The sequence below is a fragment of the Solanum stenotomum genome, chromosome 9 (genome assembly GCF_019186545.1).
Source record: "Solanum stenotomum isolate F172 chromosome 9, ASM1918654v1, whole genome shotgun sequence".
NCBI classification, from domain to species: domain Eukaryota; kingdom Viridiplantae; phylum Streptophyta; class Magnoliopsida; order Solanales; family Solanaceae; genus Solanum; species Solanum stenotomum.
Genome location: NC_064290.1, coordinates 2,556,343 through 2,584,084, shown reverse-complemented (window position 1 = coordinate 2,584,084; position 27,742 = coordinate 2,556,343). Strand labels below are relative to the sequence as shown.

The 27,742-nt window shown below is 34.7% G+C and overlaps 2 protein-coding genes across 3 annotated transcripts in view; one reads left to right on the top strand and one right to left on the bottom strand.

Moving 5' to 3' along the window:
- LOC125875815 (probable galacturonosyltransferase 15) overlaps positions 1 to 27,742 on the bottom strand; it is a 222,935-nt gene that overhangs the window by 183,604 nt on the left and 11,589 nt on the right. The gene's annotated exons all lie outside the window — the stretch shown is intronic.
- Positions 3,734 to 27,742, top strand: part of LOC125875812 (callose synthase 7-like) — a 28,111-nt gene continuing 4,102 nt past the window's right edge. Inside the window, exons 1-36 of one of the 2 annotated variants that reach the window (XM_049556850.1) lie at positions 3,734 to 4,251; positions 6,099 to 6,199; positions 6,780 to 6,892; positions 6,989 to 7,076; positions 7,167 to 7,277; positions 7,404 to 7,526; positions 8,760 to 8,858; positions 8,998 to 9,089; positions 10,092 to 10,215; positions 10,698 to 10,832; positions 10,910 to 10,986; positions 11,066 to 11,153; positions 12,554 to 12,676; positions 16,133 to 16,250; positions 16,409 to 16,740; positions 16,814 to 16,866; positions 17,075 to 17,135; positions 20,538 to 20,619; positions 20,701 to 20,750; positions 20,825 to 20,911; positions 21,031 to 21,135; positions 21,247 to 21,341; positions 21,447 to 21,528; positions 21,612 to 21,775; positions 21,924 to 22,047; positions 22,192 to 22,295; positions 22,420 to 22,513; positions 22,619 to 22,770; positions 23,595 to 23,704; positions 23,799 to 23,918; positions 24,023 to 24,091; positions 24,190 to 24,379; positions 24,453 to 24,564; positions 24,700 to 24,819; positions 24,885 to 25,000; positions 25,078 to 25,161. In XM_049556850.1, coding sequence (XP_049412807.1) covers positions 4,032 to 4,251; positions 6,099 to 6,199; positions 6,780 to 6,892; positions 6,989 to 7,076; positions 7,167 to 7,277; positions 7,404 to 7,526; positions 8,760 to 8,858; positions 8,998 to 9,089; positions 10,092 to 10,215; positions 10,698 to 10,832; positions 10,910 to 10,986; positions 11,066 to 11,153; positions 12,554 to 12,676; positions 16,133 to 16,250; positions 16,409 to 16,740; positions 16,814 to 16,866; positions 17,075 to 17,135; positions 20,538 to 20,619; positions 20,701 to 20,750; positions 20,825 to 20,911; positions 21,031 to 21,135; positions 21,247 to 21,341; positions 21,447 to 21,528; positions 21,612 to 21,775; positions 21,924 to 22,047; positions 22,192 to 22,295; positions 22,420 to 22,513; positions 22,619 to 22,770; positions 23,595 to 23,704; positions 23,799 to 23,918; positions 24,023 to 24,091; positions 24,190 to 24,379; positions 24,453 to 24,564; positions 24,700 to 24,819; positions 24,885 to 25,000; positions 25,078 to 25,161 — 4,118 coding nt within the window. In that variant the 5' untranslated portion in view covers positions 3,734 to 4,031. The remainder of the gene's footprint in view (positions 4,252 to 6,098; positions 6,200 to 6,779; positions 6,893 to 6,988; positions 7,077 to 7,166; positions 7,278 to 7,403; positions 7,527 to 8,759; positions 8,859 to 8,997; positions 9,090 to 10,091; positions 10,216 to 10,697; positions 10,833 to 10,909; positions 10,987 to 11,065; positions 11,154 to 12,553; positions 12,677 to 16,132; positions 16,251 to 16,408; positions 16,741 to 16,813; positions 16,867 to 17,074; positions 17,136 to 20,537; positions 20,620 to 20,700; positions 20,751 to 20,824; positions 20,912 to 21,030; positions 21,136 to 21,246; positions 21,342 to 21,446; positions 21,529 to 21,611; positions 21,776 to 21,923; positions 22,048 to 22,191; positions 22,296 to 22,419; positions 22,514 to 22,618; positions 22,771 to 23,594; positions 23,705 to 23,798; positions 23,919 to 24,022; positions 24,092 to 24,189; positions 24,380 to 24,452; positions 24,565 to 24,699; positions 24,820 to 24,884; positions 25,001 to 25,077; positions 25,162 to 27,742) is intronic. The other variant, XM_049556851.1, reaches the window with a different exon arrangement.

Genomic DNA, 27,742 nt, shown 5'->3' with positions numbered 1-27,742 from the left:
CAGTCAATTTATTTTTTTGAGTTTTTTTAATAAATATTTTAAGTTGTCAATTATCACGATTTATTGTATTTTATACATAGTTTTTAACGATAGATTAATTTCAAGAATCAATCGATTTTTTTTATATGTATTTATTTTTGAAATATTTTATGTTGTCAATTATCATGATTTATAGTATTTTTACGATAGATTAACTTCAAGAATCAGTGGAATTTTTTGTATCTTTTTCAAAACATATTTTATGTTGTCAATTATCATGATTTATAATTTTTACCCAATTTTTAAATATAAAAAAAAACATGAAGACAAATAAATTAAAATGGACACAATATATGTTATTTTTGTTGTCTCAATTTATGTGACACAACTGAAATTTGAAGAGTCATCCAAATTTGCCCTTTTTTTAAATAAATGTTTTAAGTTATTAATTATTGTGATTTATAATATTTTGTAACTTACAAATAACCTACATTACTGGTCACTTTGTCCTAATTTATGTGATATAGATAAAATTACAAAATTAACCCTTTTAAAATGTCTTTAAGATATTTTAAGTTGTTAATTATTATTATTTATAATACTTTTTTGATAATTTTAAAATGATATATGTTATTTTTTCTGTCCCAATATATGTGACCCGGATAAAATTTTGAGAGTGAACCTATTTTATTATATAACCTTTAAATATGAAATATTTTAAGTCATTAGTAAATGATAGTAGAAATTATATTATTATATATTATATAAACTCCCTTATAGTAGAAAAATAAATATATATTATATAGTAGAAAAAATGATTTTTTATATTATATATTATATAGGGAGTTTATGATTGGACATTACAATGCCCCATCATAAACTCCCTCTTATATAATAATAGAATATATATATATAGTACTCTCTTTATTTATTTTTTACTTGCTTTTTATATTAATTAAAAATGAATTATTACTTTTACTTATGTTGTGACTTGTGAGGACAGATTTTTGAATTATTATTTTAGGTACATATATATTCTTTATGGGCCCAAAATTCCAATTTCTCCATATTTCTATCACAATGTTTTTAAGTAAGTAAAATGGAAGAACACAAAAAAAGGAATAAAGAATCCTTTAATAGAATCTCTTCACTATTTGTACACAACGTACGTTCATATTTTACAGTACAAAAAAATCTATAGGCGCTAGTGGTAATTAGTATGTACTCCTCTTTGTCATTTTTTACAACCATACAACTAAGCTAGCCCGAGTAGAAAGTCGCTCAACTGTGTTTTATAACTTAAGCGTCATTCAATTATTAAAACTTCACTTAAAAAGGAAACAATCAATTTAAATGACCTTATTATTAAATTTTGTTGAAATAATAAAAGAATTATATTAAATAATATATAGTTACTAACTTACTATTGTTGTTGATCGGTGGTCTTTATATATAAAATTAGGTGTATTTGAGAATTTCTAATCACAAATATTTATTTGCAAAATAAACTTGGAGATATGTGATTTATTAATTCGACGCGTTAAAATATTTTGGTATCTTATTTATGATTTATAATTTGCTCATTAAATGAGATTGTATAAGAAATAATTGGCAAAATTATAATAATTTTCACTACTTATTAGTTTTTCATGTTTGTGGGGAAAAAATTACAACATAAAAGTTTTAAATTACATGTTTAATCGATAAACTTTTAACTTTATATCAATATAATTTCAAATCACGTGGTCATACAAGCCTTTTATAGTGACTAATGAGTGTAAATTCCTTCTCATTCTTCTTCCTTCTCCACTAAAACTTGAAAATAAAAAAACACCTTTAATTATTACTGGGTTTCGAAAACAGCCTTAATGAAGAAAATAAAGTGGGTATTGTTATAAAAAAAAAAAAAGAGTATTGTTAATATACTGTGAACTGGTGAGATTAATATTAGAAAATTTGATACTAAGATTGAAGTCACTTGGAATTGATTTTGACCAACATAGATCAATTTTAAAATAAAAAATATATCAATAAATTTTTTAGACAAGTTAATATTCTATTAAAATTTATGAATAGTTTATTCGAAAGGACTTGTGGCAAGTCTTTACCCATTTATTTGAACTTCACAAATCATTCATAATAACTTCTTGTCATATTTAAATTCATAAATTTCCAATTTTAACGCGGACTCATTTTTTCTAGACTTCATTTATCAGGATCAAAACTTAAGTAGGGGCACAAAATAATCCTATTTGTGTTATATATGTCACGATATGGACCTACTATTAAGCTAATGTAGCATGATAACAACATAAAATAACCTTGACTACCTTCCTTCCCAATTAAGCTTTCCAATTTCCACTCACAATACATTTTCCCAAGAAAAGTTTGGTTCTAAAGATAAAATCACACGTGGCCTAAAATAAATACTCTTTCCGTTTAAAAAGAAAAAATCTAAGTTGATTTAATATAGAGGTTAAAAAAATGAAGATAAAAATTTAATTTTGTGATTCTTAAATTAAAATTATATCAAAATACTTTTTAATCTTGTGACATTGATTTAGATTCACATATGATTTATTTCTGAAAAATAATGATGGTAATGTAAGTGCGCTTTGAGTGTAGTAGCTTTCTTGAACATTCTCTTTGTACAAGCAAGCAACGAGCTAGTAAGGACCGAAATGAAATGCTCTTGAAAGTTTGAAAACAAAAAATAAACAATATTTGTTAGCAACAACATGTAACGGTTCAACCCGTTAGTGATATTGTCTGTTCTGGGCCTAAGCCCACACGACTTTAAAACGCATCACTAGTTGGTAAGACTTGCTTACTTATAAGTGTTACATACCCAACATCTCTCCTGTGTTTTGTTGATGTGGAACTTCTAGATGCTGAGGTTTGCCCCACCGTTAGTTTTGTCGATGCTGAAGTTTGCCCCACCGAATGAGATTTGCCTAAACTCAGTATCGAGGTTTGCCCGGACCTGACACATGAGTGACTCTAATACCATTTGTAACGGCCCAACCCACCAGTGATATTGTCGGCTTTGGGCCTAGACTCGCACAACTTTAAACGCGTCATTAGTTGGTAAAACCTGCTTACTTATATACCCAACATCTTTTATGTGTTTTGCCAATGTGGGACTTCTTATCTTAAGTTGGGATGTCACACAACATAATATGGAGGCAATCAATCAATATTAGACTAATCCGAAATCTGATTCAAATCCAACATAGTACCAATGAGTATATATGAAATGTATTGAATCAATTCTTTTTAATAAATAGAATCCATCGCAAATTCAAAGAGATCAAATAGGAAAAACGATTCTATAAATCATAGAACCATAACGAAATATACAATCAACCAATATATATCAAAATTGAAAAAGAGTCCAAAGAAATAATTCGAGCCTCTTATTTTAATTTTTGAACCGAGAGATACATGAATTAGAATCCTCATGCACATTGATACAAATGGTCCAATAGGAGCAAAAATCCAACAATTTCTTCTACATAATCAAAAATTCAAATTCGAAACCTCTAGCCAATCATCCCACAGCAATCTCGTGTTTGTTAGTTTATTTCGTTTCTCACTTGTAACTGTTTTTTTAATAGAGCGCGGGAATGTTTTAACGTACAAACACCAATGGTCTTTCCTCTTCAATGGGGTCCTCTCTGTTTCTCTTTTTTGGTCCTCTGTTCAAAAGCCCATAGGCGAAGCAAAGCAAAGTGCGCCTTCTCTCTCTCTTCATTCAAAAAAGTTGCCTATTTCTTTACAATTTCTCCATTAAAGCTAGATAAAGCAAACCCAAAATCCCACAAACAAACAAATTTTCCAAAGCGAAAAAGAGAAGAAGCTCAAAAATCTTTGTTACTAGTCTGTCACATCACATTCTTTTCTTGCTCATAGAGTAATCAAAAGCTAAAGTTCCATCCAAAGTATCTCCACAAGACAAACACATTAAGTAATACTAATATATAAATTAGTATGTATTTCAAACAACCAGAGGATTTGGGGAAAAAAACCCTAGTTTGGTATTGTTGTAAATTATGGCGAGTACCAGTGGGACGAAGGCTGAAGGGGGTGTGGGCCCACCTAGAACTGCGTCTAGGAGGGTTTCTAAAGCACCCACTATGGTAGACCCTGCTGCTGGAGAAGATCAGAATTCATTGGACAGTGAACTTGTGCCGTCGACGTTGGCGTCTATTGCTCCTATTCTTCGTGTTGCTAATGAAGTCGAGAAGCAGAATCCTAGAGTTGCTTATCTATGTAAGAATAGCTACAAGATTTTATCTTTTTTTTTTAAAGTTTATGTTATGATGAGGTATGCGTACAATCTACCTTTACGAGACTCCATTTGTGCGCGATTACACTGGATATGTTGTTGTTGTTAACTTAACTTAGATTTTGAATCAATAGGTATAAGCTAAAATTATATTTTCTGAGTCTATATTTAATTTCAAGTCCTTATTTTTTTTTTTTAATTTTGAGATTTGGATAAAGATTTCACTTTTTTTGTATGATTGTGTCTGCCCAGCTTGATCGTATCTCGACTAGTCCAGTGATACCTTACTACCTCCCACCAGCATAAGTACTAGTAACTCTACCCACACCACTAAGGTGTAGGCAGATATGAAGTGATACCTAGTGTTTAATCTTTTCTTGGTTTTGTAGTTATATGACCAATAAGAGGATATTTTGAATCTTTCTGTCGGTCAAGTTAAAATGAACATGGAAAGTCGTTTAGGTTATATCTGAAATCAACCAATGTATATGGACCTCATAATATCTATTGGATGAGTATTTGGTGATTTGAGGCACAATGATTATAAAGAACTCTCCCATGCAGTTATTTTCTCTATTTAACTATAATAAACACACGTGGTAGGTATAGCAAGTATTTTAAGCAACTTTACATGATGTGGAATTCTGAAGATGTACATTAGTGTTTTGACCTATGGGATGAACGGGCTTGGTTCTATTCGTTAGGATTTTATTTTGTTGAATTGCAGTCATACCAAAGCTACAATCACATAGTTTAACTAACATGCATAATTCTGCTGAAAGCAAAACTAACTTTTACGCCTTGGAAGGAGCAGAAGAAAACTTAATGTGATGTTTGAATTAGTGGTAAATAATATCATATGTACCTTATCAAAAAAGAAGAAGAAGGGAATTTAGTGGTAAATATCATTAAAAAATACCTAGCTTGTATTCCATCTACTTTGAGTCCAGTAAAATGATTAGGACCAGTAACGACTAGATTGAGCATCGGCTATCTGGGAGGAGTTCTTATGTGTTCTTTTTCAAATGAAGCCCAAAATGTAAACAATAATGTCTCTTATGAATCACTTGTCTGGAGAAAAAAAAGAAGGAAGACTTTTTATGCTCCTATGTTTGGAAGCTCAAATTAGAGGTGCATTTAATCTTAAAGTTCCTGAACAATGAGGACATTGTTACCAACAGGTCAATATCCTTTCATCCAGATGAGACACACATGTCTCTTGTCTTTTATAGAACTCCATTTTTTTTCTTTCTGAAACTGTATTTATAGAGAGGTATAATAATGTTTTTCCAAGTTAAAATTCTTTATGAGGAACACAAAAGTAGGGGCTTATGAGGGAGGGCAAACATTAAAACAATTTGGCATTGTGGCCTTGATCAAATCTCTAACACACTTTTATTGTAGTCTGTATGAAAATCACCTCAAAGTTGCTATACTTTAAGAATCATAAGATGATCTCTATATATTACTTTAGAGACTCTTAAATAAGTTTATGTACTGTCCATGACTCCTGTGCTCAACCAGATTGTTTACTGTTTATGTTGGAAACTTTTGCTGAGGGCGTGAATGCTTTCTTAGGTTTCGTTTGACTGGGACTAGATGTGTGAAGTATGTATCATTAATACTGGAGATCTCTAGGTTTTATTTAAAAAAGATGCAGTGTCATGATTAGTCATATAGCACAAATAGACCTTAATTAAGTAATATGTTGAGAAGAAGTCAATTGTCTTTTATGCTCTCTTGTCTTTACTTGGTGCCACTAGTTGTCTTCATTGACATTCTATTTACTCTTCCTCTTGTTTCTTTTCCTGTTTTTATATTTTTAAATTAGGTCGTTTCCATGCTTTCGAAAAGGCTCATAGGATGGATCCAACATCAAGTGGGCGCGGCGTTCGTCAATTCAAGACATACCTGTTACATAGACTTGAAAGGGTAGGAACATCATATGCAAGTTAAAGCTTTGCGGTTTTATATTTCTTATAAAAGTTCCTTCTAAGTGTATTCTGGTGCATGCTGTTTGGTATAGCCATAGATGGGAGGACTTTCCACAAGTTGACATGGAGGAGTGACTTAAGCAGATTCTTTGTAGAGGACTATATCTCTGGGTTTTACAATAGGCTCCCTCTAAAACGTATTTATGGAATTATTTCACATTTTAGCCAGTATCTGCACTATTCAACTGATTTCCCAGTAGGTTGGGATATTGCCTCAACGTGTACCAAAAATAATTTCTTTCCTTTTAGTGGTGTTCACTCTCTGGAGGACATGCTACTTCATCCTCGGGGTTAAAACATGTTCCTTCCTGTTTCTTGTTTAGATGTCAAGACTCTGTCATTGTGACAACTATCTTCCATTTGATATGTTTGTTTGACATTACCCATCTTCGTTATTTCTGTAAATAAGTAGTTCATTTTCATGTTTTAATTGTTTTGCGTTTTTAGGGTTAAGCTTTGAGATCAATCTCTCAATGATTAGCATGATGTAAACTTTGTACCCTTTTTGTTGATTGTAGGAAGAAGAAGAAACTGAACCTCAACTTGCAAGAAATGATCCTAGAGAAATTCAGAAATTTTACCAGAACTTCTATGAGGAAAATATCAGAGATGGCCATCAAACAAAGAAACCGTAAGATTTCAACCTGAATTTCATGGCCTTCTTGTATTTCTTTTGTCATTGGCCTACCTTTGTTCATTTAATTACTGGTTGACTTTGCATTATTAGAGAGGAGATGGCTAAGATCTATCAAATTGCAAGTGTACTATATGATGTGCTGAGGACAGTGGTACCCTCTTCAAAAGTGGAAGATGAGGTTTTATTTGTGTTCTTATGTAGTCCTTGGAATTTTCCAGTACTTATTCCTCTTTGGGAACTTTAAGGTCTAGTATCTTCGTTTTCACAGACAAAAAGATATGCCAAAGATGTCGAAGAGAAAAGAGACTACTATGAGCACTACAACATTCTTCCTATTTATGCTGCTGGGGTCAAACCAGCGATAATGGAACTGCCTGAGGTTATACAAAAAATTGCTTTAATCTCAGTTTCATTTGCTGGAATGCTCCTTTTGCATGATTATATAGGACTTCTGTATCTCATTTTCATCACAGAAAAGATTGATGTAATTCTCTTTCTTGATCAGATCAAGGCTGCTCTTCGAGCTATAAGAAATATGAATAATCTTCCGGTTCTCAGAATGCCTGATGACAAGGATAAGTCTGTCAATGATATACTCGAATGGCTTGCTTCAGCCTTTGGCTTCCAGGTAAAAATTACTGATCACGACTCTCCACGCACGTGTTCCAGAACTTATTGTCATATGTAAGGCAACATGCTTAAGTGGCCATAAACTGTTGCAGTGTTCTGTACGCACAATTTTTCATCTGCACCAACAAAATTTCAAGTTCTGAAAGGGTACAATGTGTTGTACAAAAAGTGACACTGGATGAATATTTAATGTTCATTTCAGCTCTTCGCTAGTGTAAATTTTCATTGTGAAAGTTTATTGTCTTAAAACAAAGTCAGGTTAATGAGATTTTGGTGTCACCATTTTGGGAGTTGAAGGGCAAAGTTGAGTGGAAGGAGTACTAACTGAATTTCCTAGAATATGAGATTGGGCTGGCCCTGAAAGATCACTTCCTTCTGTTTGAACTCATTCCACTTTAAAAAAATCATGTATCTGAAGTCTGTTTTGTTGAACCATGTTTGCATTTTAACTACCACCTTTCTGAAACCCACCACTTCCCGGCTTCTTATTATGACTTATGAGTACCACTTGTTTGGAACCCATTTCCTGCATAATTCTGCGGAAGTATCTTTATTTAATATGCATAGCTTCCTGGATCTTCCCTTGACTGTATGATGATAGTAATGCGTTCAAGGTCCATGACAAATCTTTGTTGAAGAACACTCCAGCATGTTTAATTCTGCTTATAAAGTTATTTTCTTTTGTCATCAACAAATTGTATGAAGCACGTGTGCCATCCAGTTTGAAATGAGCAGAACTTATGAATGCGATTTTTTTTCTCAAACATGTAAAGCATATCTGATCTCATTTAGTTATTTGTTTACTGAAGTGTTCACCAAATACATGTGAAACCTACACACTTACATAAATTCATGAGTCCCTATGAACTTCTAAGGTACTTTAAACACTTCCTTGATGAAATCCTACACTTTGCAAGTTTCCCTTGTTGAAAGAAAACCACCTGCTAGTCCTGTGATTGTCTTTTAATTTCTGTTGCATCACACTTTGGAGTGCTGTGAGACATGTTACGGCAGACCTTGGTATTCAGGAATGCATGTACCACCCTATGGGAAGCTATCTCCTTGAGTTTGCCTTGGTTCTGTCAATTGCATTCTGGTACTAATTCTGATGCTTTCAAACAAGGATGTGGCATTTAGCATTTTTTTTCAATTTGCTTCTAGTACATATCCTTCAACATGCTGATAGTTGAGATTCCTAACTCCATATTACTGCTGATTTATCGGAATCAAGAAAGCAAATGTGGCAAATCAGAGGGAGCACTTAATATTGCTACTTGCAAACATGGATATAAGAAACAAGAGTGTGGATGATGATGCAAATTATAACGAGGTAACTGTATCTGCTCATTTGATAATTACACTAGTTTGATCAAATATGCATATAAATCTCTCTTTATTTTGTCTGCTTAGCAAACAATCCTTTTGTCATTTTTCTCTTGAAAATTGAGTACAAGAGAACATTTTTGCAGTTGGACAGCTATACGGTTAAGCAGCTGAAGGATAAAATATTCAAAAACTATGAATCATGGTACAAATATTTGCACTGTCCAACAAACCTCAGGTGAGCCAAGTAGTGATCATGAAATTACAAGAACAACCTTTTAGAATACGTCAAATATGTTTAAATTACAAAAAAAAAAAAAAAAATAAAATAAAAAATAAAAAAATTACAAGAACAACCTTTTAGAATACGTCAAATATGTTTAAATTATTAAAATGAAAAAATATATTACTCCTTCCATCCCAAAGAGAATGAAGCAGTGTACTGATTTTGAACTTGAACTTGCTCATTGTTGGTGTAAATATGAACCTCAGTTCTTTATTCGTTTTGATGTTAAATTTACATACTTAGAAATTACATAGAAAGTACTTTAATTCAAAATTTTATAATTAAAAATATTTACGTGTTTGGCCATGCATACCAAAAAAATTTCACTTTATTTGGAATTTTTGAAATTGAAATTGTGTTTGGCCATACTTTTTGCGAAGAATATTTTGGATTTTGAATGTACTTTTTCTAAATATGATTTATACCCCCAATTTCTAAAAACTAGAAAAATCACCCAGCATTACTAATTTACATGAAATATACAATCAAATTTGTAAAATAGTAATATCTCAAGTAGATAGTCACATAATGTCAGAGATTAGATCTCATATATCATATATGAGCTATTGCATACTATTGTAAATATTTTTTCACTTTATTTGAAATTTTTGAAGTTGGAGTTGTTTTTGGTTATAATTTTTGCAAATAATATTTGGTTGTTCGAGTGTAAATTTTCCTAAAAAAACATGAAATATAATCTAAATGAGGTTATTTTTATAAAAATAATAATTTAGGGTATAATTTGAAAAAGAAAAATATAGTAAAAGTGAAAAAAGTGAACAAGGTTTTGGGTGCTTTCCAAATTCCAAATACAACTTCAAGTTGTATTTGGAATTTCATGGCCAAATGCTTGGCTTATAAAAAAGGGACAGGAAGTGATTTTCTCTTGCTTGGCTTATAAAAAAGGGACAGGAAGTGATTTTCTCTTGCTTGGCTTTACGTCTTGTGTTGCAGGTTTCCACTGGGTTGTGACAAGCAACAGTTGGAGCTTCTTTACATTGGCCTTTATCTTCTTATATGGGGGGAAGCTTCAAATATACGATTTATGCCCGAATGCCTTTGCTATATCTTCCACAATGTAAGTTTGCTTTCTATATATTCAGTAAAAGTCCTGGATTTGTCTAGAATCTGCTGGTCAGTTTACATCAATCACTGCTTCTGTTGTCTCTTGTCGACTTTTGCATGTGCACTATCTCACATACTGAAGGAACTGACATGATACCATACCAAGATAAAAGTCTTAAGGGACACTTCATTTTTTTTTCTGGAAGGGTGAAGTGGGCGTTGAGGAACAGTGTAATAACATGTGTAACGTTACCATGTGACCTCTTCACGAAATCTGATTAGTTTTGTGATGCTTGATTGATGCGATCATCTTCTCCATAGCGAACTGTCTAGTTATGTTATACACATTGCACACATGTAATGCAATAATTCTTCAGTATTTTGGATGGATTGGGGAGATTATTCTCCAGTTTTTTTTTTCCAGAAATAGCAACATTATTTATATAAACAGTTACCCTTCATGTGTTTGCGTGCCTTTTATACTTCAAAAATCAGATGGCACATGAGATGCATGGAATACTATTTGGCAATGTACTTCCAGTAAGTGGAGGTGCATATCAACCAGTGTCCCATGGTGAGGAGTCTTTCCTGCGGGATGTTGTGACCCCTATTTATGAAGTCATTCAGAAGGTAACTCCTATATTTGTGCTATTTGTTTCATAGTATTGTTATTTATCACTTTATCTGAATTATCTTCGCTGAAAAAGGAATCTAGCAGAAACCAGAATGGGACAGCTAGCCATTCAGCATGGAGAAATTATGATGATCTGAATGAATACTTTTGGTAATCAATTGTGTAGCATTGTACGATTTTTCGTTTTTACAGTCTAAGGAAGAAGAGACTTATTACTCTTCCTTTGCAGGTCCGATAAATGTTTTAAGCTGGGTTGGCCAATGGACAAAAAAGCTGATTTCTTTGTGCACTCAGATAAAAGAAATAAAGAAAATATGGTATGTGTCTCTTATCAGATATATTACCATGTCTGTATAGGTAGCGTAAGAGACGTATTCAGTAGCTATGGCAACCTTGAATCCATGTCATCAATTTTATTCACTAGATTAAATTTGCTTCCTTAAATAAGATTTGTGATTGGTTAGCAAGGTCCCATAATAACATGTGGTCTTTGGATCAACTCTTGCTGACTTATTCAGCAGGCAAATAAATCGTACTTCAAGGATGTCGTATTCTGTTGTACTTATATATGTAAAAAGGGAACAATTTTCTCTGGCTAAATAGAAGAGTTCACAGATAACTTTAGTGTCTGCTTCACTTACTGCCAATTGGTCTTTTGTTGGGTGATTTGATTCTTTAACATGATGTTGCATCCTGAGGCTTGAATTAGAATTCAATCCATTCACATGGGATGTTAGGACGCAAACATTGTGTTACATATGTTGTTCTTCAAATAAGCAGTTTGTTTAAGCAAGTAAGTTTGAGTAGGTTTCTTTGCATCACTTTTGAATAGCGTTACGAATAAAATAGTCATCAGACCTTTAGCATATGAACTGTTGTATACTGCACATTCTTTTTGAGTTCTTTGCCTGAGTAATTTTGAGCACCAAGAGACCTTAGCTTGAGTAAGTTACTTCCAAGTCACATCGCAGGTGTAAGAAAGGTAGAGAATGTTGTTTCTCTTTGAAGGTGATTAAAAAATATAAGGTAATAACAGACGTTTTGAAGATAATAGTAGTTCCTACAAAAATTTAAGATGAATTGTATTTTAAATTTCGATTTTTGGTGTAAAGAGAGTTGTGCAGATGATGCAGAATCTATGTTACAATTTTTTGGAAGAATTTTAGATTTTCAAGGACTGTAGCTTGTAGATTGTAAATATTGCGGCCAGCACAAACTTTTTGCTGATGAATAAAGTTTTTGCTGGTCAGTTTAGACTTTACACTACATGTATATATGTGCGTGTGTGTGTGGTTCAGCTGTTAAGTTATTCACTTCTCTTTTGGAGCTGCTGATAAAGAGAATGGAAGTTTTTTCTACTGTACCAACATGTCAAAAGATTAAAACTAGAAAAGAAAAAAATAAAATGAATAATTATTCTCGACTCTGGAATAAAAGAAGGCACATAATTGCTCTTCTCTGAAAGTCTGTATCTTGACTTCTGAACTGAAGATTCTGACGTTCCTTGGCAAGTTAACTGAGGAAATGATTCAGTTCCATAGCTAAAGATAGTAGTTCTCGAATGAGAAATCGAAAAGATTCTGGGGCATCAAGTTCAAAATTCCAGGAATTGTCAAATTTGTAGAATTTGGCTGAATTTTGTCCTCTCATTTACTTTAATTTAGACAGTATTCCCTCATGGTTTTCTATAAATGGACTAACTTAGCTTGATTTTCAGGGACATAATAATGTTGCTACTGGAAGGAGAAAGCCTAAGGCAAATTTTGTTGAAAATCGAACTTTTTGGCACCTTTATAGGAGTTTTGATCGGATGTGGATATTTTTTATATTGGCACTTCAGGTATCTCCAGACTCACGTAAACTGCTATGTTTTATTTAAAAATTTGCGTGCTCTGCTTTCCTTGTCTCTATAAAGTATAAACTATTTGTGGGAACATATTTACAAGGGATGAAACGTTAGAAAAATTGAAGGACAAAGCAGAGACAGTAAGGCCACAGTCACAGCCATTATAAGTTAGTAAAAACACTCTTTGGAAATGAACTAATCAGTGCTAACCAATCCTCAGTAAAATGTTAAGGGATCTGACGCATCAGAATTTTGGCCAATATTTCATTTTATATGATCCATTATTCTTCAGCTATACTTAGAAAACCAAGCTTATTTTATCTCCATTTAGATGCCACTGAAATGTATAGTTATCTGAGGAGCAATGCTGTCTCAGAGGAATTCCGACTGAACTTATTTAATTCTTCAATGCCGAGGCTTCTCTTTTGGATGAAAATTATGTCTTACAATGGGTTCTCGCATCCAATGGTGTGTGGAGTGGTCAAGAAGTGGGAGGAGAACCATAATGTCTCAGGTTCAAATCCCAGACGAAGGAAAATGAGGCTGTGAGAAATATTGGAAAAAAATATTATTAAATTGTGTATCTATATTATTACATTGAGACCCTATTTATAGACACTACATTAGACTCTTTTTCCAACTAGGACACTACATTACAATCCTTGTCCAAGTAGGATTCTATATACTATTCATATTACTATTCCAATTTTTAAGTAGGATTGTATATACTATTCTTGTTCCTATTCCTATTCTAACACTCCCCCTCAAGGTAGTGCATACAAGTGATATGTACCTAGCTTGTTACAAATGTAATTAATACGAGGACCGATGAGGAGCTTGATGAAGATATCTGCAAGTTGATTACTCAACTTGACAAAATTGACAATGAATCTCAATGTGCTTAGGTCTTCTCATGAAATACTGGATTTGATACAGAATATCGATAAAACATAGAGTGGCTACTCTACCATGAGTCGGGCCAAATTCTTGAATTATTGTGTTAAACTTCTCAAACCAAGCTTGAGAAGACTATTTTAAATCATAAAATGACCTGCACAATCAACATAATACAAGGCTACTAAACTCCTCCTGAGCAACAAAACGAGGTGGTTGCTCCATATAGACTTCTTCCTCGAGATCATCATGGAGAAAAAAATTCTAAGTGTCTAATTGATTAAAAGGCTAGTGACGAACAACAACCATAGATAGTAGTCACCGGAAGATGCACGGTGCTACACAAATCAAAACTAAGAAAATAGTCACCGAAAGGATGGAACGGTGCTACACAAATTAGATATGAAAAAGTCGTCACCAGAAGGATTGCACGATGCTACACAAATTAGACATGAAAAAGTAGTCACCGAGAAGATGACACGGTGCTCTACATAAATACTGACGAATACAAGGTTGACACAAAAAAGTGTAGAAAGTCTTTGGAAATTGACTCACGGTGACATGTCTGTCTGAGTTTTCTTTCTCTGAATATGGGGTTCATGTATATATAATTGGTCCTACTTTTGTTAACATAACCATTAGTTAGACAGACAAGTAGGATTCTATATTCTATTCCTATTCCTATTCTTATTCCTATTCCTATTCCTATTCTAAGTAGGATTGTATGCGCTATTCTTGTTTATATTCCTATTCCTATTCAAATCCCAGAAGAAGGAAAATGAGGCCGTAGAGGATTATTTCTTGCTGAATATGTGACTTCTTCTCTGCGAAGTCTCTTTTTCTCCTAGGCTGCATGTTTGTGTTCCATGTGACAACATCAAGAAGGTAATTGGTCAATGGTCTAAGGATGTTGGACATCTGCTGTATCACATGGAACACCTCTGATTATGGTTTTTTAAAATTTCAATGGGTTAACAATGATTGACAGCTGCTTTATCACATGGAACACCTTTTCTGATTATGGATTTGCTTCTATATCTTCATCAACTGTTTACTCCTAAATTTTCTGTTCTTTACACATAAGTTCCTAAAGTAAGATTAGCATAATGTCAAACCTTCACTTTGGTGAGATAGTTCAAGACAAATTCAACATTCTAAATCACAGATGAAATTATCAGGTTCAGAAAGGTTGGACGAGTTGGTTGAGTAAGGGATCTCCCAAATGGGGGATCTCAGGTTTGAAACCCCCCTCTTGTTTTCTTAGTCGAGCTCGTTGCACGGGGCATGCCTGGTGCAGTTTACCTCTCCTATGTGATTTGTGGGCTATTACAATGGAGAGGGGCTTACCTGTGCGCACCCGAAGGATAGCGATTGTGGATTACCTTGTCATAAAAGAAGAAGGTAATTTTTGCATTCTGAAATGCTGCCCTGGTAGAATATTTTGAAACCCTGGTGAACTGCTTTCATCAGAAGTTGCTTGGGAAAGTTGTAATGAAAATATGAACAAAATGGAGAAAAAGGACTCGGTGCAAGATCAAGATGGTTGCCCTTGTCGTGGGAGAGGGGGCAGTTCTCCCTCTTTCCAAATGCAATGCCTCTCTTTCTTTACTCGCTAGTTGAAATGTTAAGAGTTGAAAAAGTCTCATTGTTGATTAAGTAGAAGAGTTGTTCAATAGCTAAGGTCTGTTGAGGCTTTAAGCACGACTAAAGCACTGGCTTTAATGAACGAGGCATCAATCAACTTAGCCCTCATTTTTGAACTTCTGGGAATTGGCTGGATGAATCATCTGAATTCTTTCCGCTTTATTAGACTCTTAGGATTTATCATATGCAGCCTCCTCCTTTAAGACCAACTATGCTTAGCAAAGCTGACATTGGAGAATGTTATAGCTTTCTATAAATTTGTTTGATGTTTTTCATATGATTAGAATTGAAATTCATTGGTTTAGATTTTGCTGAATTCAAGGTGTTGAAGTGTGTAACCATCTCATCTAAAAGCTTAAAGCACGTGAAAAATCTTTTTGATATGGATGGCGGTGAGGTTTGATCTCAGAGGGTGAGATTTGATCTCAGGACCTCTGCCAGCTTTGGTACCATGTTGAAGTGTGTAACCATCTCATCTAAAAGCTTAAGTTGTTCGAGAGAGCACACTTTTATTATTTAATTGTATTCTCAACAAAGGGGTTTATTTTTCTGTCCTGGCATTGAATTAGATGGACACTGGACTGTTCAGATTCTATAACTTGGCACATGGTATGCCATATATTTACTTCACATGTCCACAGTGAGTTCTCCAACTGACAGTTTGCTGATCACTTGGAGTGTTGTGAGTTCTTGCTCGGTTATTGATAAGAATGAGAATATTTTACAGAAGATTATCAAGGTGGTTAGTAAAGGATCAAGCGCTACACAACCGTTGCCATTATTTTGAGTTGGGTGCTTGGGTTTATACAATACAAGAAGATATCTTGCAAAAATACTGAAGTTTCCCTTGCATCTTCATGTCATCTTTATGAAATATTTGTGTTGATCTCATCTCCCTCCTTCCCTCTTCAGGCAATGGTTATCATTGCATGGAATCAGTCAGGATCTTTGTCTGTGATTTTTGATGCGGATGTGTTCAAAAGCGTCTTGAGTATTTTCATAACTGCTGCTATTCTTAACGCGTTGAGAGGTAGTTGCAGTACCTTATTTGATTTCCTTTCTCTATCATTTTTCAATCTTCTAGAAACTTTTTTATTAGAAGTGTAAGGAGTGTGCCTAGATTTTACCATTTTTCATATTGTGACTGTCTTTAGCTGAGCGTGGTCCATATATATGTTCTTTCTGCAGCTACTTTGGACATAGTCCTCAGTCTGAGAGCTTGGAGGAGCTTAAAAATCACCCAGATTCTTCGCTACCTTCTGAAATTTGCATTTGCAGCATTCTGGGTTGTCGTCATGCCTGTTGCTTATGCAAAATCTGTTCAGGATCCAGCGGGAGTTCTGAGATTCTTCAGTAATTTGGGAGGAAATATTGAAAATGAATCACTGTATTACTACTGTGTTGCTATTTATTTGTTACCAGAGATATTGGCTGCCTTTATATTTTTCTTCCCTTTCTTGCGGAAATCCATGGAGCGCTCGAACTGGCGAATCATCAGCCTCCTTATGTGGTGGGCTCAGGTCAGCATATTTATGCTTTGATACTTACATGGACTGTTCTGTCACATTTGTCTAATAGATGTAGTGTATCCAGCCTAAGCTTTATGTTGGAAGAGGCATGCACGAAGACATGTTCTCCTTGTTAAAGTAAGAACTCATTTGTCTTCTATCTTTACACAAATAAACAAGTCTTGTTTGATAGCATTTCTATTCTTCTGTTCCTCTCATATTCGTTTTTGGTATGCTGTGCATGAATGTGGGGCAAGGTTAGCTAATAGATTATAGTGAATACTTGTAATTATGGTTGATACAGTGAACTGATCTAACAATTCATTCCCTTATTTTATTTGCTCAGGTACACTCTCTTCTGGATCATGCTCCTCATAAGCAAGCTCTCATTCAGCTACTATGTTGAGGTAATGTTTTCCCTTAAGCTTTATTATTCCGTTTATCCTTATAAATCCATTTTAGCATGTCTGAGGAGTGGTTTTCTTCTTGTATGATTGTCCTTATTCCACATGTGTGAAAAAATAAATTTTAAAATTATATAACGACAACTTTTATAACCGTCATTGATTCCTATATAACATGACTTCCATGTGATTCCGACGTGACTGCTATGTCATCAAAAGATTGTCTTAAGATACTGATGATGCGGCTTGCCATGTCTAAGATTGTCGTGAATAGACTTGTCCACTTTGCATTCTACTTCAGCATAACCATCTTGTATGTTCTTGACTTCTTTCCACGTGGCTTTTTCAAAAGGGCTAAAACACATTATTCAGCTCTATCATCAACGCCTATTGTCATGTTATTATTGTCTGGATCTAATGATATCCTAAGTAATATGATAGTTGTATTCACGACGGCGTATATACTCTTGAACAATGTATTCACACCGTCATCAAGTAAAAGATCTAGATACATATTCTCTTGATACATTAGGAGGTCCTCTCAAACTTAAGGTGGGAAAACTAACGTGTGCTTATTTTGGAAACATGACACTTACACTTGTTGAAATGATGAGAATCACCAAAATAAATGTTGTTGGAATATTTTCCTCCAAAAAGTCGATGGTAACTGCATAGCGATAGAAAGTGCTTCTTGCACTACACACGATGATGAATCTAGTCTTAATCATCGAAAAGGGATATGATGTTGCAAATCTTCAATACATTGTTAGCGTAACCTGATCTGATAGTTCAAGGACAAGAATATCAAGGTTTAGAGGAAAGAACTGGTTGGATACAAAGGAGTTGTTAGGGATGCGTTGGAAGTAATTAATTTAAGTATTTAATTATATTTTTAGTTGCTTTATTTATTATTCTAGAATAGGATTTATGTTCCAGAGTTTCATAAGGATTAGGTTAAGTTATAGTTATTAGTTTGAAATAGGATTATAGTCTCCTACTTCCATAAGAGTTAGACTTCCTATTGATGTAATAAGACTCCTATTTAAAGGGGCTTTTGATGAATAAATCAGTAAGTCATTTTTCAGCAAAAAGCAGGAGATTTGAGTTCTCTCTCCCATTGAACTCTAAGGTTTCAGTCTCCCTTTGAAGAGCTGAAGAGATCAGAGTTCTCTTTTAATGAATTCTAAGGTTTCAGCCTCCCTTTAACAAGCTGATTTATATATCGCCCTGTGAATCGATCCTTCCCTAAAGATTCATAACAGGAGCGCACTGGTCGCTGGAGAGATAGTGGAACCAAACGATCATCGGAGAGTTGAATGGTGTTTGAATGATGGTAGACAGAGTAGCGACACAGGACACTGTTACGAAGAAAATAAGAAAATATTGGCTTAGAACAATGGTAGCAGAAGCTCTTTAAATTCTACCATGATCATAGAGGCTTTGATATCATGTAAAGAAAATGGACCTCGGGATTAACTGAACCTCAAAATTTAGCTCATGAGGTGAGGATTCACCAAGCCCATACAAGGTGACAACAACCAATGAGTTTCATTTTGTTGTAAAGAAAATGATCTTCGGCCTAATTCAACCCCAAAAATTAGCTAATGAGTTGAGGAGTGTCTAAAACCATGTAAGGATATGATAAACTATTTCTTCAACTAATATGGGACATGCGTTTCCTTGGCACGTCTAGGATTGGACATTTTGCCGGAAACAGCCTCTCTACCTCCACGAGGTAGTGGTAAGGTCTGCGTACACTCTACCCTCCCCAGACCCCACCTAGTGAGATTTTACTGGGTATGTTGTTGTTGTTGTTGTTGAACATTCTATCGTAGGGGTTTGTCATCGGGTAAACCTAGAATAGGGATGGATTTGGCTCGGATAGCGTGTGTAAATAAAACAAAGAGCCCATTGACATGATTAAGTAACAATTTACATATGTGCTCTTTATATAAGAGTTTCACAGTATGGCAGAATGAATTTTTATGCTAATGATAAGTAAATATTCTTTAATTAAGTGCAGAATATCCAAAGGTATCATATAAATTCTTCTTTAAGTTTTTCCTCATTCAGGTACAATGAATCTAGATACACTATCTCTTAAATACTTTAACACCTTTCATTCTGAATCTCTCTTCTCAACCAGTGTCTTGTTTGTTCTAGACACACATCTTCTGTTCCATGGTAAAATCTCTTCATGCCTTTGCCCATTTTCCACCATTCCAACATTCACTCCTCTACTATTTGGTTATGGTGGAAAATGCTGAGTTGGTTTGGAATTTATCAGGAGATGGCAGGCACTGTGAAAGGAGAACATTCAGTTGAAATTGTGGTACGTAGGAGAAAGACACATGCCTGGAATGTTGCTCCACTAGCACTTATGCGGGTTATTTGGAGAGCGAAAAATAGAAGAGTTTTTGAGGGGGTAGAGATGAATTTTGTACAATTATGGAGTAGCCTTCTTTCACTTAGGTGACCTGCACCCATGAAATCTCTTTATGTATATAAGATAGAATGCCGTAGACATCATATCTTTTTGTAGGTTTTCAATTTTTTTGTTTAGTTCTTGTATATGGGCACTTTTTTGGCCATAATAATTAATAAATATTACTTTATAAAAAAAACTGAACTAATGTCAAGATTAGTAGTTGCTGTTGGTAACATGTCTGAAACCACTATCAGAATGTGTTTAACTATCATGAAATGTGAAAACTACAACTTATGTTAGATACCTCTTGCAGCTTGAAGAATATTTTCAATTCATCCTCTTCTTTTCTTGCTCAATGCAATTGTTGGTTCCCCCATCTTGCTTAACTTGCAATGGACTGTAACATCCCCAACTAAATGGAACTCGACTGGATGACCTCCATTTTGAATTTCATATGTTAAACTCTAATTCATTGAGGTCATGAGAGGAATGGTATGACAAGCAGCAATGACTTTTGTGTGTACAAATTAAATGACTGCTTTTCGAAATGGAAGCTTCTGGATGCTTTTAGCCTGGATGTTTCCTTGCACATCCAGAAGTATTGATTATTTGGTTCTAGCTATTCAAACACTAAGATGTTCTTAGAAACTGTGGTGCATGGTTGGCTGGTGCACTACAAGGTTAGACATCAATGTTTCTCTATGTTGCACTTAATGTCGATTCTAAATCATTTGTAAGACCAATTTCTATCTCCACAGACTAACATGTGCTACTTCAGAAGTATTACTTAAGATTCAACGATGCTATTACAATTTCTATTGGAAAAAAGTGTTCACTCCCTTTGCTTCATAAAGAAGAAAATGGAAGAAAATCAAGCTTCAGTTTTTACTGAGATCTCTCTATGTCTTTGCAGTACGAGATGGCTCTTAATTGGATGTTCTTGTTTCCTCAGTCTCTCTTTTTGCCTTCCCCTGCAGATATTGCCATTAGTGCAGCCTACCAGGGCAATTATGGATATAAGAGTCACAAGCTTTGACTGGCATGAATTCTTTCCACATTGTACGTCTTTGTTAAAGTTTCTTTTCACCTTGATTTATTGCGAACATGTAATTAATCATTTTGCATTTGAATGTTATTCAGTGCCACATAACATTGGAGTAGTGATTGTCCTATGGGCGCCAGTTCTTCTGGTATGTTATGGAAGAAAAATCACTTGAAAATGACAAGCTGACGTTGAGTTCTAAGAGATATGGATTGCATGCAGGTCTATTTCATGGACACACAAATTTGGTATGCTATATTCTCTACAATTGTTGGAGGGATCTATGGTGCATTCAGCCACCTTGGCGAGGTTGGAAGCAATGAATACATTCTTTGGACTGAATTATTCTGGATAATCCTTCATGCCCTTATTCCTCTTGAAAAACTAGTTATACTGTTTAACTATTTCTACCTTTTTGTTTTTTTTAGATAAGGACGCTAGGGATGTTACGATCACGATTTGAGTCAATTCCTTCAGCTTTTAGTGAACGTCTTGTGCCATCTTCAAAAAAAGAAAAAAAGCATAGATATGAGGTAGTAATTACTTATATATGCAAATAGATGCTCCCATATTCTTGCATCTTCACAATTTCTAACTCCTACTTCAACTATTTTCTTCTGATGAACTTTGTGTTACTGTGGTAGGATGATTCTTTGGAGAGGAAGAACATTGCAAAGTTCTCTCAGATGTGGAATGAGTTCATACTTTCCTTGCGGATGGAGGATCTGATCAGCCATAAGTGGGGACCACGCCTGAAATTCATCATGCTACTTAGTGAATAGATTTCTGCAGTTATGCACTTTAAAATTAAGTTGGTGATTCTTTTGTCGCTGTGAACTGCCAGGGAAAGAGATCTGCTTCTTGTACCGTATTCATCAAGTGAAGTGTCTGTTATTCAGTGGCCTCCTTTCTTGCTCGCTAGTAAGGTGATACTTGATTCCTATTGTTGAATATAGACCATTGAAATATTCCCTTTTTTGTCTCAGTTTTTTCACCTGCATCTTATTAGATTCCAATAGCACTGGATATGGCAAAAGATTTCAGGGGAAAAGAAGATGCTGACCTGTTCCGGAAAATCAAAAGTGATGATTTTATGCGCTCTGCAGTGATCGAATGCTATGAGACACTTAGATATTTGCTGGTTGGCATTCTGGAAGACAAAGATGATAAGATGTAAGGCATTTTCAAGTACTTAACTAGTCTTTTTCTTTATTGTTGACTATCTAACGCTGAAGGTCCAGGTCCATATTTGTCGTACAGTACTTCTGTAATTTGTCGCAAAGAATCCATATGATTACTTGGAATTTGGTCTCTTTTATAGGGTTGTGGAGCAGATACGCAAAGAAATAGATGAAAGCATAAAAGAAAAAAGGTTCTTAAGGAAATTTCGGATGAGTGGGTTGCCCTTACTGAATGATAAATTGGAGAGATTCTTGAATCTTCTGGTAAGTGCAATACATGTATATGCACAAACTAGTAACATGATTTAAATGTTTTCTTCTCCATCTCGAATTCAGCATTTTTGATGAAGTTTTGGAGGCTGAGTTTTCTGCTTGTACGTTCTGTGTGTTTGATTGTGGTACTAATAGGTGGCAGATTATGAAGATGAAGAGGGGAAAAGATCCCCTATGATCAACCTTATCCAAGATATCATGGAAATTATCTTTCAAGATGTTATGTTTGATGGCCATGAGTAAGTTCTTGACAGAAATTAGTTTTCTCAGAGGACACGAGATTTATGTAATCAAATCTGCACTGTGATGAGCATCTTCAATTATGATGTACAATTTCGTCTTTTCTGTTCTTTTTTTCCCTAGAATTTTGGAAAGAGCTCACCAGATTGATAGAAAGGAGCAAAGATTTGAAAGGATAAATATCTATCTCACTCAGAACAGGTCTTGGAAGGAAAAGGTATTTTGAACCTGCACTTTGTTTGTTCGTTAATTCTTTATATCATGGTTTTATATCTTACTAATGCTTTTTATCTGCGTCTTTTATACTCCATTTTTTCTATAGGTTATCCGGCTTAATTTGTTATTGACTGTGAAAGAGTCTGCAATTAATGTGCCTACAAATTTGGATGCTCGCCGTCGAATTACTTTTTTCGCAAACTCCCTGTTTATGAAAATGCCAGATGCTCCCAGAGTTCGTAATATGCTTTCTTTCAGGTTAGTTCTGAGCTAGAACTGAACGACCCTTATTGCTTTGCTGGTGAGTTTATTGTTTCTCTTCTTTATGAAGCATTGCTGAAGCTATAGATCAGGAACTAAAGTTATGTTGGCCTGCTACGTTGCTAAAGTGGTTGTTTGACAAATGAATATCGTTGTGATACAAATCAAACGTTTATGGTTACGGATGGAATGAATGCTGACTCTTCCAATTTGGAACATCTTCCCATTTGCTGTTTTATGTGAACAATAAATTAAAAGATGCCTGTCCACTATGCTGCTCAATATACAACTTTTATGGATTGTAGAGGAATGTGCTTACTGTTTTATTTTTCAACTACTGTCCCATTAAATATGAGACGAAGAGTAAACTGTTTGTACAGATGATATTTGGGTTTGTAGTACTTAAAAGGAAGGCAGATCAAGTTTTGGGGATAAAGGGAGTACACTCCCGCAATAACAGGTTTTGGAATAGCAATAATCAACAGATGCTTGTCCTGTACAGATACCTGACAGCTGTGGTACAAGGATTTTGTGATAAAACAGCAATTGAAAAGAAATTCTGTAGAAAATATGGGGATTCACTTTCATAAATTAAATGAATGACAAGAGGCACTTGAGAAACTTCTTGCTTTCATTTCGTCACTTGATTGGTTTGAAATGCCAATTGTCCACGTACCATGTGTGTTACTTTTAAATTCTTCCTCCAAGTAGCTTAAAATGCGTGATATTTATGTTTCATGCTATTTACTCATGTTGCAACTATGTGTCCGCTTGCGGTGCTGCAACTGCAGAACTAATTTCAATATTTATTTATTGTTCAGTGTCTTGACTCCTTACTATAATGAAGATGTTCTCTATTCTGATGAGGAACTTAACAAAGAAAATGAGGATGGTATTACCACTCTGTTTTACCTTCAGAAGATATATCCAGGCGAGTGTGTAGTCTGTGGTTTGTTAATTACAGTATCACATTGCAACATAGATGAAGCACTAATCTCGATTGCCTTTATTTGACCATGAAATAGATCAATGGAAAAATTTTGAGGACCGCATCAATGATCCTAAGCTTGGATACTTAAGTAAAGACAGGAATGAATTAATTCGTTACTGGGTATCATACAGAGGACAGACACTTGCAAGGACAGGTTGAATCGCAATAAATCCTTGATATTTCATACAACTTCTGACTGTATATTTTGTTGTCACTCAACTATGCTCTCTGTTTTGTATTGTGCTCGTGGAATTCCAGTGAGAGGAATGATGTACTATAGGGAGGCTCTTGAGCTTCAGTACTTTCTGGATTTTGCAGAGGACAAAGGTGCTATTTGAATTTTATTGTTTCTTTGTATAACAATATATCTGTGATACTGTGAGTTGGATGTGGTTGGTGTTAACTATCTACCCTTTACTTGGCAGCAATATTTGGAGGATATCGGATCATTGATATGAATCGAACAGATTACAGAGCCTTGAAGGAGCGTGCACAGGCATTGGCAGATCTGAAGTTCACATATGTTGTGTCCTGTCAGATCTATGGTGCTCAGAAGAAGTCCAGTGAACAGCGAGACCGTAGTTGTTATGTCAATATTCTGAATCTCATGTTGACGTAAGTTGGAAATTCCGACTATTCTTCTAGGAGAAAGAAGTGCGTATCTTTATTTCTATTTTGAACTTTTCAGGTATCCATCTTTACGGGTTGCTTACATAGATGAGCGGGATGAAGCTGTTAATGGAAAGTCCGAGAAGGTTTACTACTCTGTGCTGGTGAAGGGAGGTGATAAATTGGATGAGGTATGAGTGTGACTGCAAAGAAAAACAAAGATTTCGTCAACAAATGTTTTTTCCTCAGCGATCAATTTGCACAAAAGGTGATCTTTCTTTTTCATATCACTGGAATAAGTAAATGTCTTTGTGCTGCCATGCTAGGAAATATACCGTATCAAGCTTCCTGGCCCGCCTAAAATTGGGGAAGGGAAACCTGAAAATCAAAATCATGCCATCATTTTTACTCGAGGAGAAGCATTACAAACCATAGATATGAATCAAGTAAGTTTTTAATTTTTCTGCTTCTTCATTAAATATGTACTACGAGTCTAACTTCTTTCTTCTAGGATAATTATTTTGAAGAAGCTTTCAAGATGAGGAATGTATTGGAAGAATTCTTGAAACCTCATAGGAAGCAAAGACCGACAATACTAGGTTTAAGGGAGCATATTTTTACTGGAAGGTTTGCAATATTTGATGTTATAAGCCCTTGATAGCTCACACGGTTATAGATTGCTTACTTTATCCTTTTTGTTGTAGTGTCTCTTCGCTTGCTTGGTTCATGTCCAATCAGGAGACCAGTTTTGTAACCATCGGACAAAGAATTTTGGCCAATCCCTTAAGGTGAGTCATCTTGCTGACTTCCAATGAAATATGTTTTCTGCTGATGCAGAATATGTTGAAGACCTGAAGCTGCTAATGTTCAGTTCCATTGTACTACTGTATTAGACATTTATTGTTTTAGTTTTATTTTTGTACTGGTTGGTGGTCAATTTTTTTTACATGGACATCATTTTCCCCCAAATCTTTTTGGCCATCACAATATAGTTTAACGATTTCTGTTTGACTCTCTCTTTTACAACAACAACAACAACAACATCATACCCCGTGTCTCATAAGTGGGGTCTGTGGAGGGTAGAGTGTACACAGACCTTACCCCTACCTCAGGGAGGTAGAGAGGCTATTTCCGAAAGACCCCCGGCTGACTCTCTCTTTTAAGGAAAGAAAATTAAATGATTTTTTCATTTGCTTTCTCCTAGCTCTCTGCCTTACATATCCACTTATTCTGCATAAAATAAGTAGTAACCAGCTCAACTTTGCAAACCCTTTTCTGCTTTGTTCATGAACATTAATTGACAGTCACATGGTAGTCATCAGTTTAAGGACATCAACTTTCTAGGTACTTATAATCTAACCTAACTGTAATTAAAAAAAAAACAGTAATTTTGTTGAGAATATAATTAAATAATAAAAGTGTGCTCTTTCTAAAAGCTTAAGATTTTAGATGAGATGGTCACACACTTCAACATGGTATCAGAGCATGCAAAGGTCTTGAGATCGAATCTCACCGCCACCCATATTAAAAAGAATTTCCACGTGCTTGGCTCATGAAAAAGAATCAGGCCCGCACGTGCGTGTTGAGAATATAATTAAATAATAAAAGTGTGCTCTCTCTAAAAGCTTAAGCTTTAGGATGGGCTTTTAGATGAGATGGTCACACACTTCAACAAATTTCTCGTATTGTTCTTTCCAAGAATCAGAGGTATAAATACATTAGCAGTACAAGAAATTCTAACTAAGGTAACTAAGCCTTTAATTTTCTAAAAATCAGCTGCCTATAAATGTATCACTATATACATGAAAAGCCTATATATGTACACCTATGTTTTTAATGTTAATCATGTTGGTACTTGGGTTCCATATAAGGCTTTCGTGAACATGTCACCCAGTTGCTCTTCTGTGTTCGCATAGCCTGTAGAGATCAAGTTCTAAGAATCCTTCGTCCCTCCCCTCCTTCCAGCATGCCCAGGACTGGACATTTTGAGCATGGACAATATGAAATTGTACCTATTGAAGTATGTGATTATTTCATCTAAAAGCTTAAAGCTGTTAGAAAGAACACTTTTTTTTTTGAAACTGGTAACAATATCTATATATCAAATAAACAAATCAGTACATGGGTTGCAATGAAACCATATTTACAAAGCACTCTCAATTTCTATTGTTCTACATGTCTATATTGAATCTAAAACATCAACAATAGAAACAATATCATTTAAGAAAATCTGTTTACACCAAAAACACAAAAGCAAGATGAAGTTTAGTTTGATCTTCTGCACTCCATTCTCAACATCATCAAAACATCTGGAATTCCTTTTCTTCCAGGTTGTCTACCTTATGCAAGCAGGGACAATTCTCCATCTACTCATATCCTTTGCCCATAAGCTTGTTTCCTCTCAACTATTTAGAGCCTGTCTAACCTCAGCATAACCTTACCAGGCATGGTCCAGGATACCCCGTTGAGGTTTAAGATAATTCTACATAGTTGTGGTGTTATCTTACAGTAAAGGAAAAGATGGTTAACTATGTCTGCTTTTTCTCCAACTAAAATAATAATCTTGAACGCAATGGGATCCCTCTTCTCATCAAATTGTGCTGTGCAAGGGATATTTCTTTGGCTAGTAGCCACACAAAACAGTATACTTTGTGTGGTATTTTAGTTTTCCAGATGTGCTTTCATGGCCAGGTCTGTGCTTTCATGACCAGTTGGCGATAAAAGTGCCTGAGAGAAAATCCATACCATCAACTTCATATAAATGCATCGATATATACCTGGAAAGCCTAGATATGTACAACTATTATTTCTTTAGCACTAACTAATGCTGGAGATAGTTTCTTCATCTCTTGCAGTGCAAGAGTCCTATTGCAGAAAAAATTATGCAGACATGACTGTTCTTGTGCAGCTGTAAATGTTTTGAACTGATTCTTAAGTTCAATTCTCTTGTTGAGCTTTCTGGACTTGGGATGAATATTTGTTTGGCTTAGTTTAGGCTATTGTTACCATAACTGAATTGTTTGGTTCTAAAGTAGGAAAACTGAAGAGTCTTTTCCTGGTTTGGTGTTGGTTTCGGGCCTAATCTTTTCAGGCTATATATATTCATGATTTATCTACATTTTGACACTTAATTACACCTTACAATATTAAATAGCCTAGTCTTTTTGTTTCTTTGTTTTTTCTTTTTCTTTTCACCTCTTTTCTGGATACAATTTGACTTTGTCAGACTCAATTTTGTTACTCAGGACTTAGCTCTAGTAAGTTGCTCAAATTTATTGCCATACTAATATATTGCATTGTCCCTGTACTTGACCAATTGCCATCCAGTAACTATCGCATGTTGATCATAAATTCGAAGCTTTCTTTGAC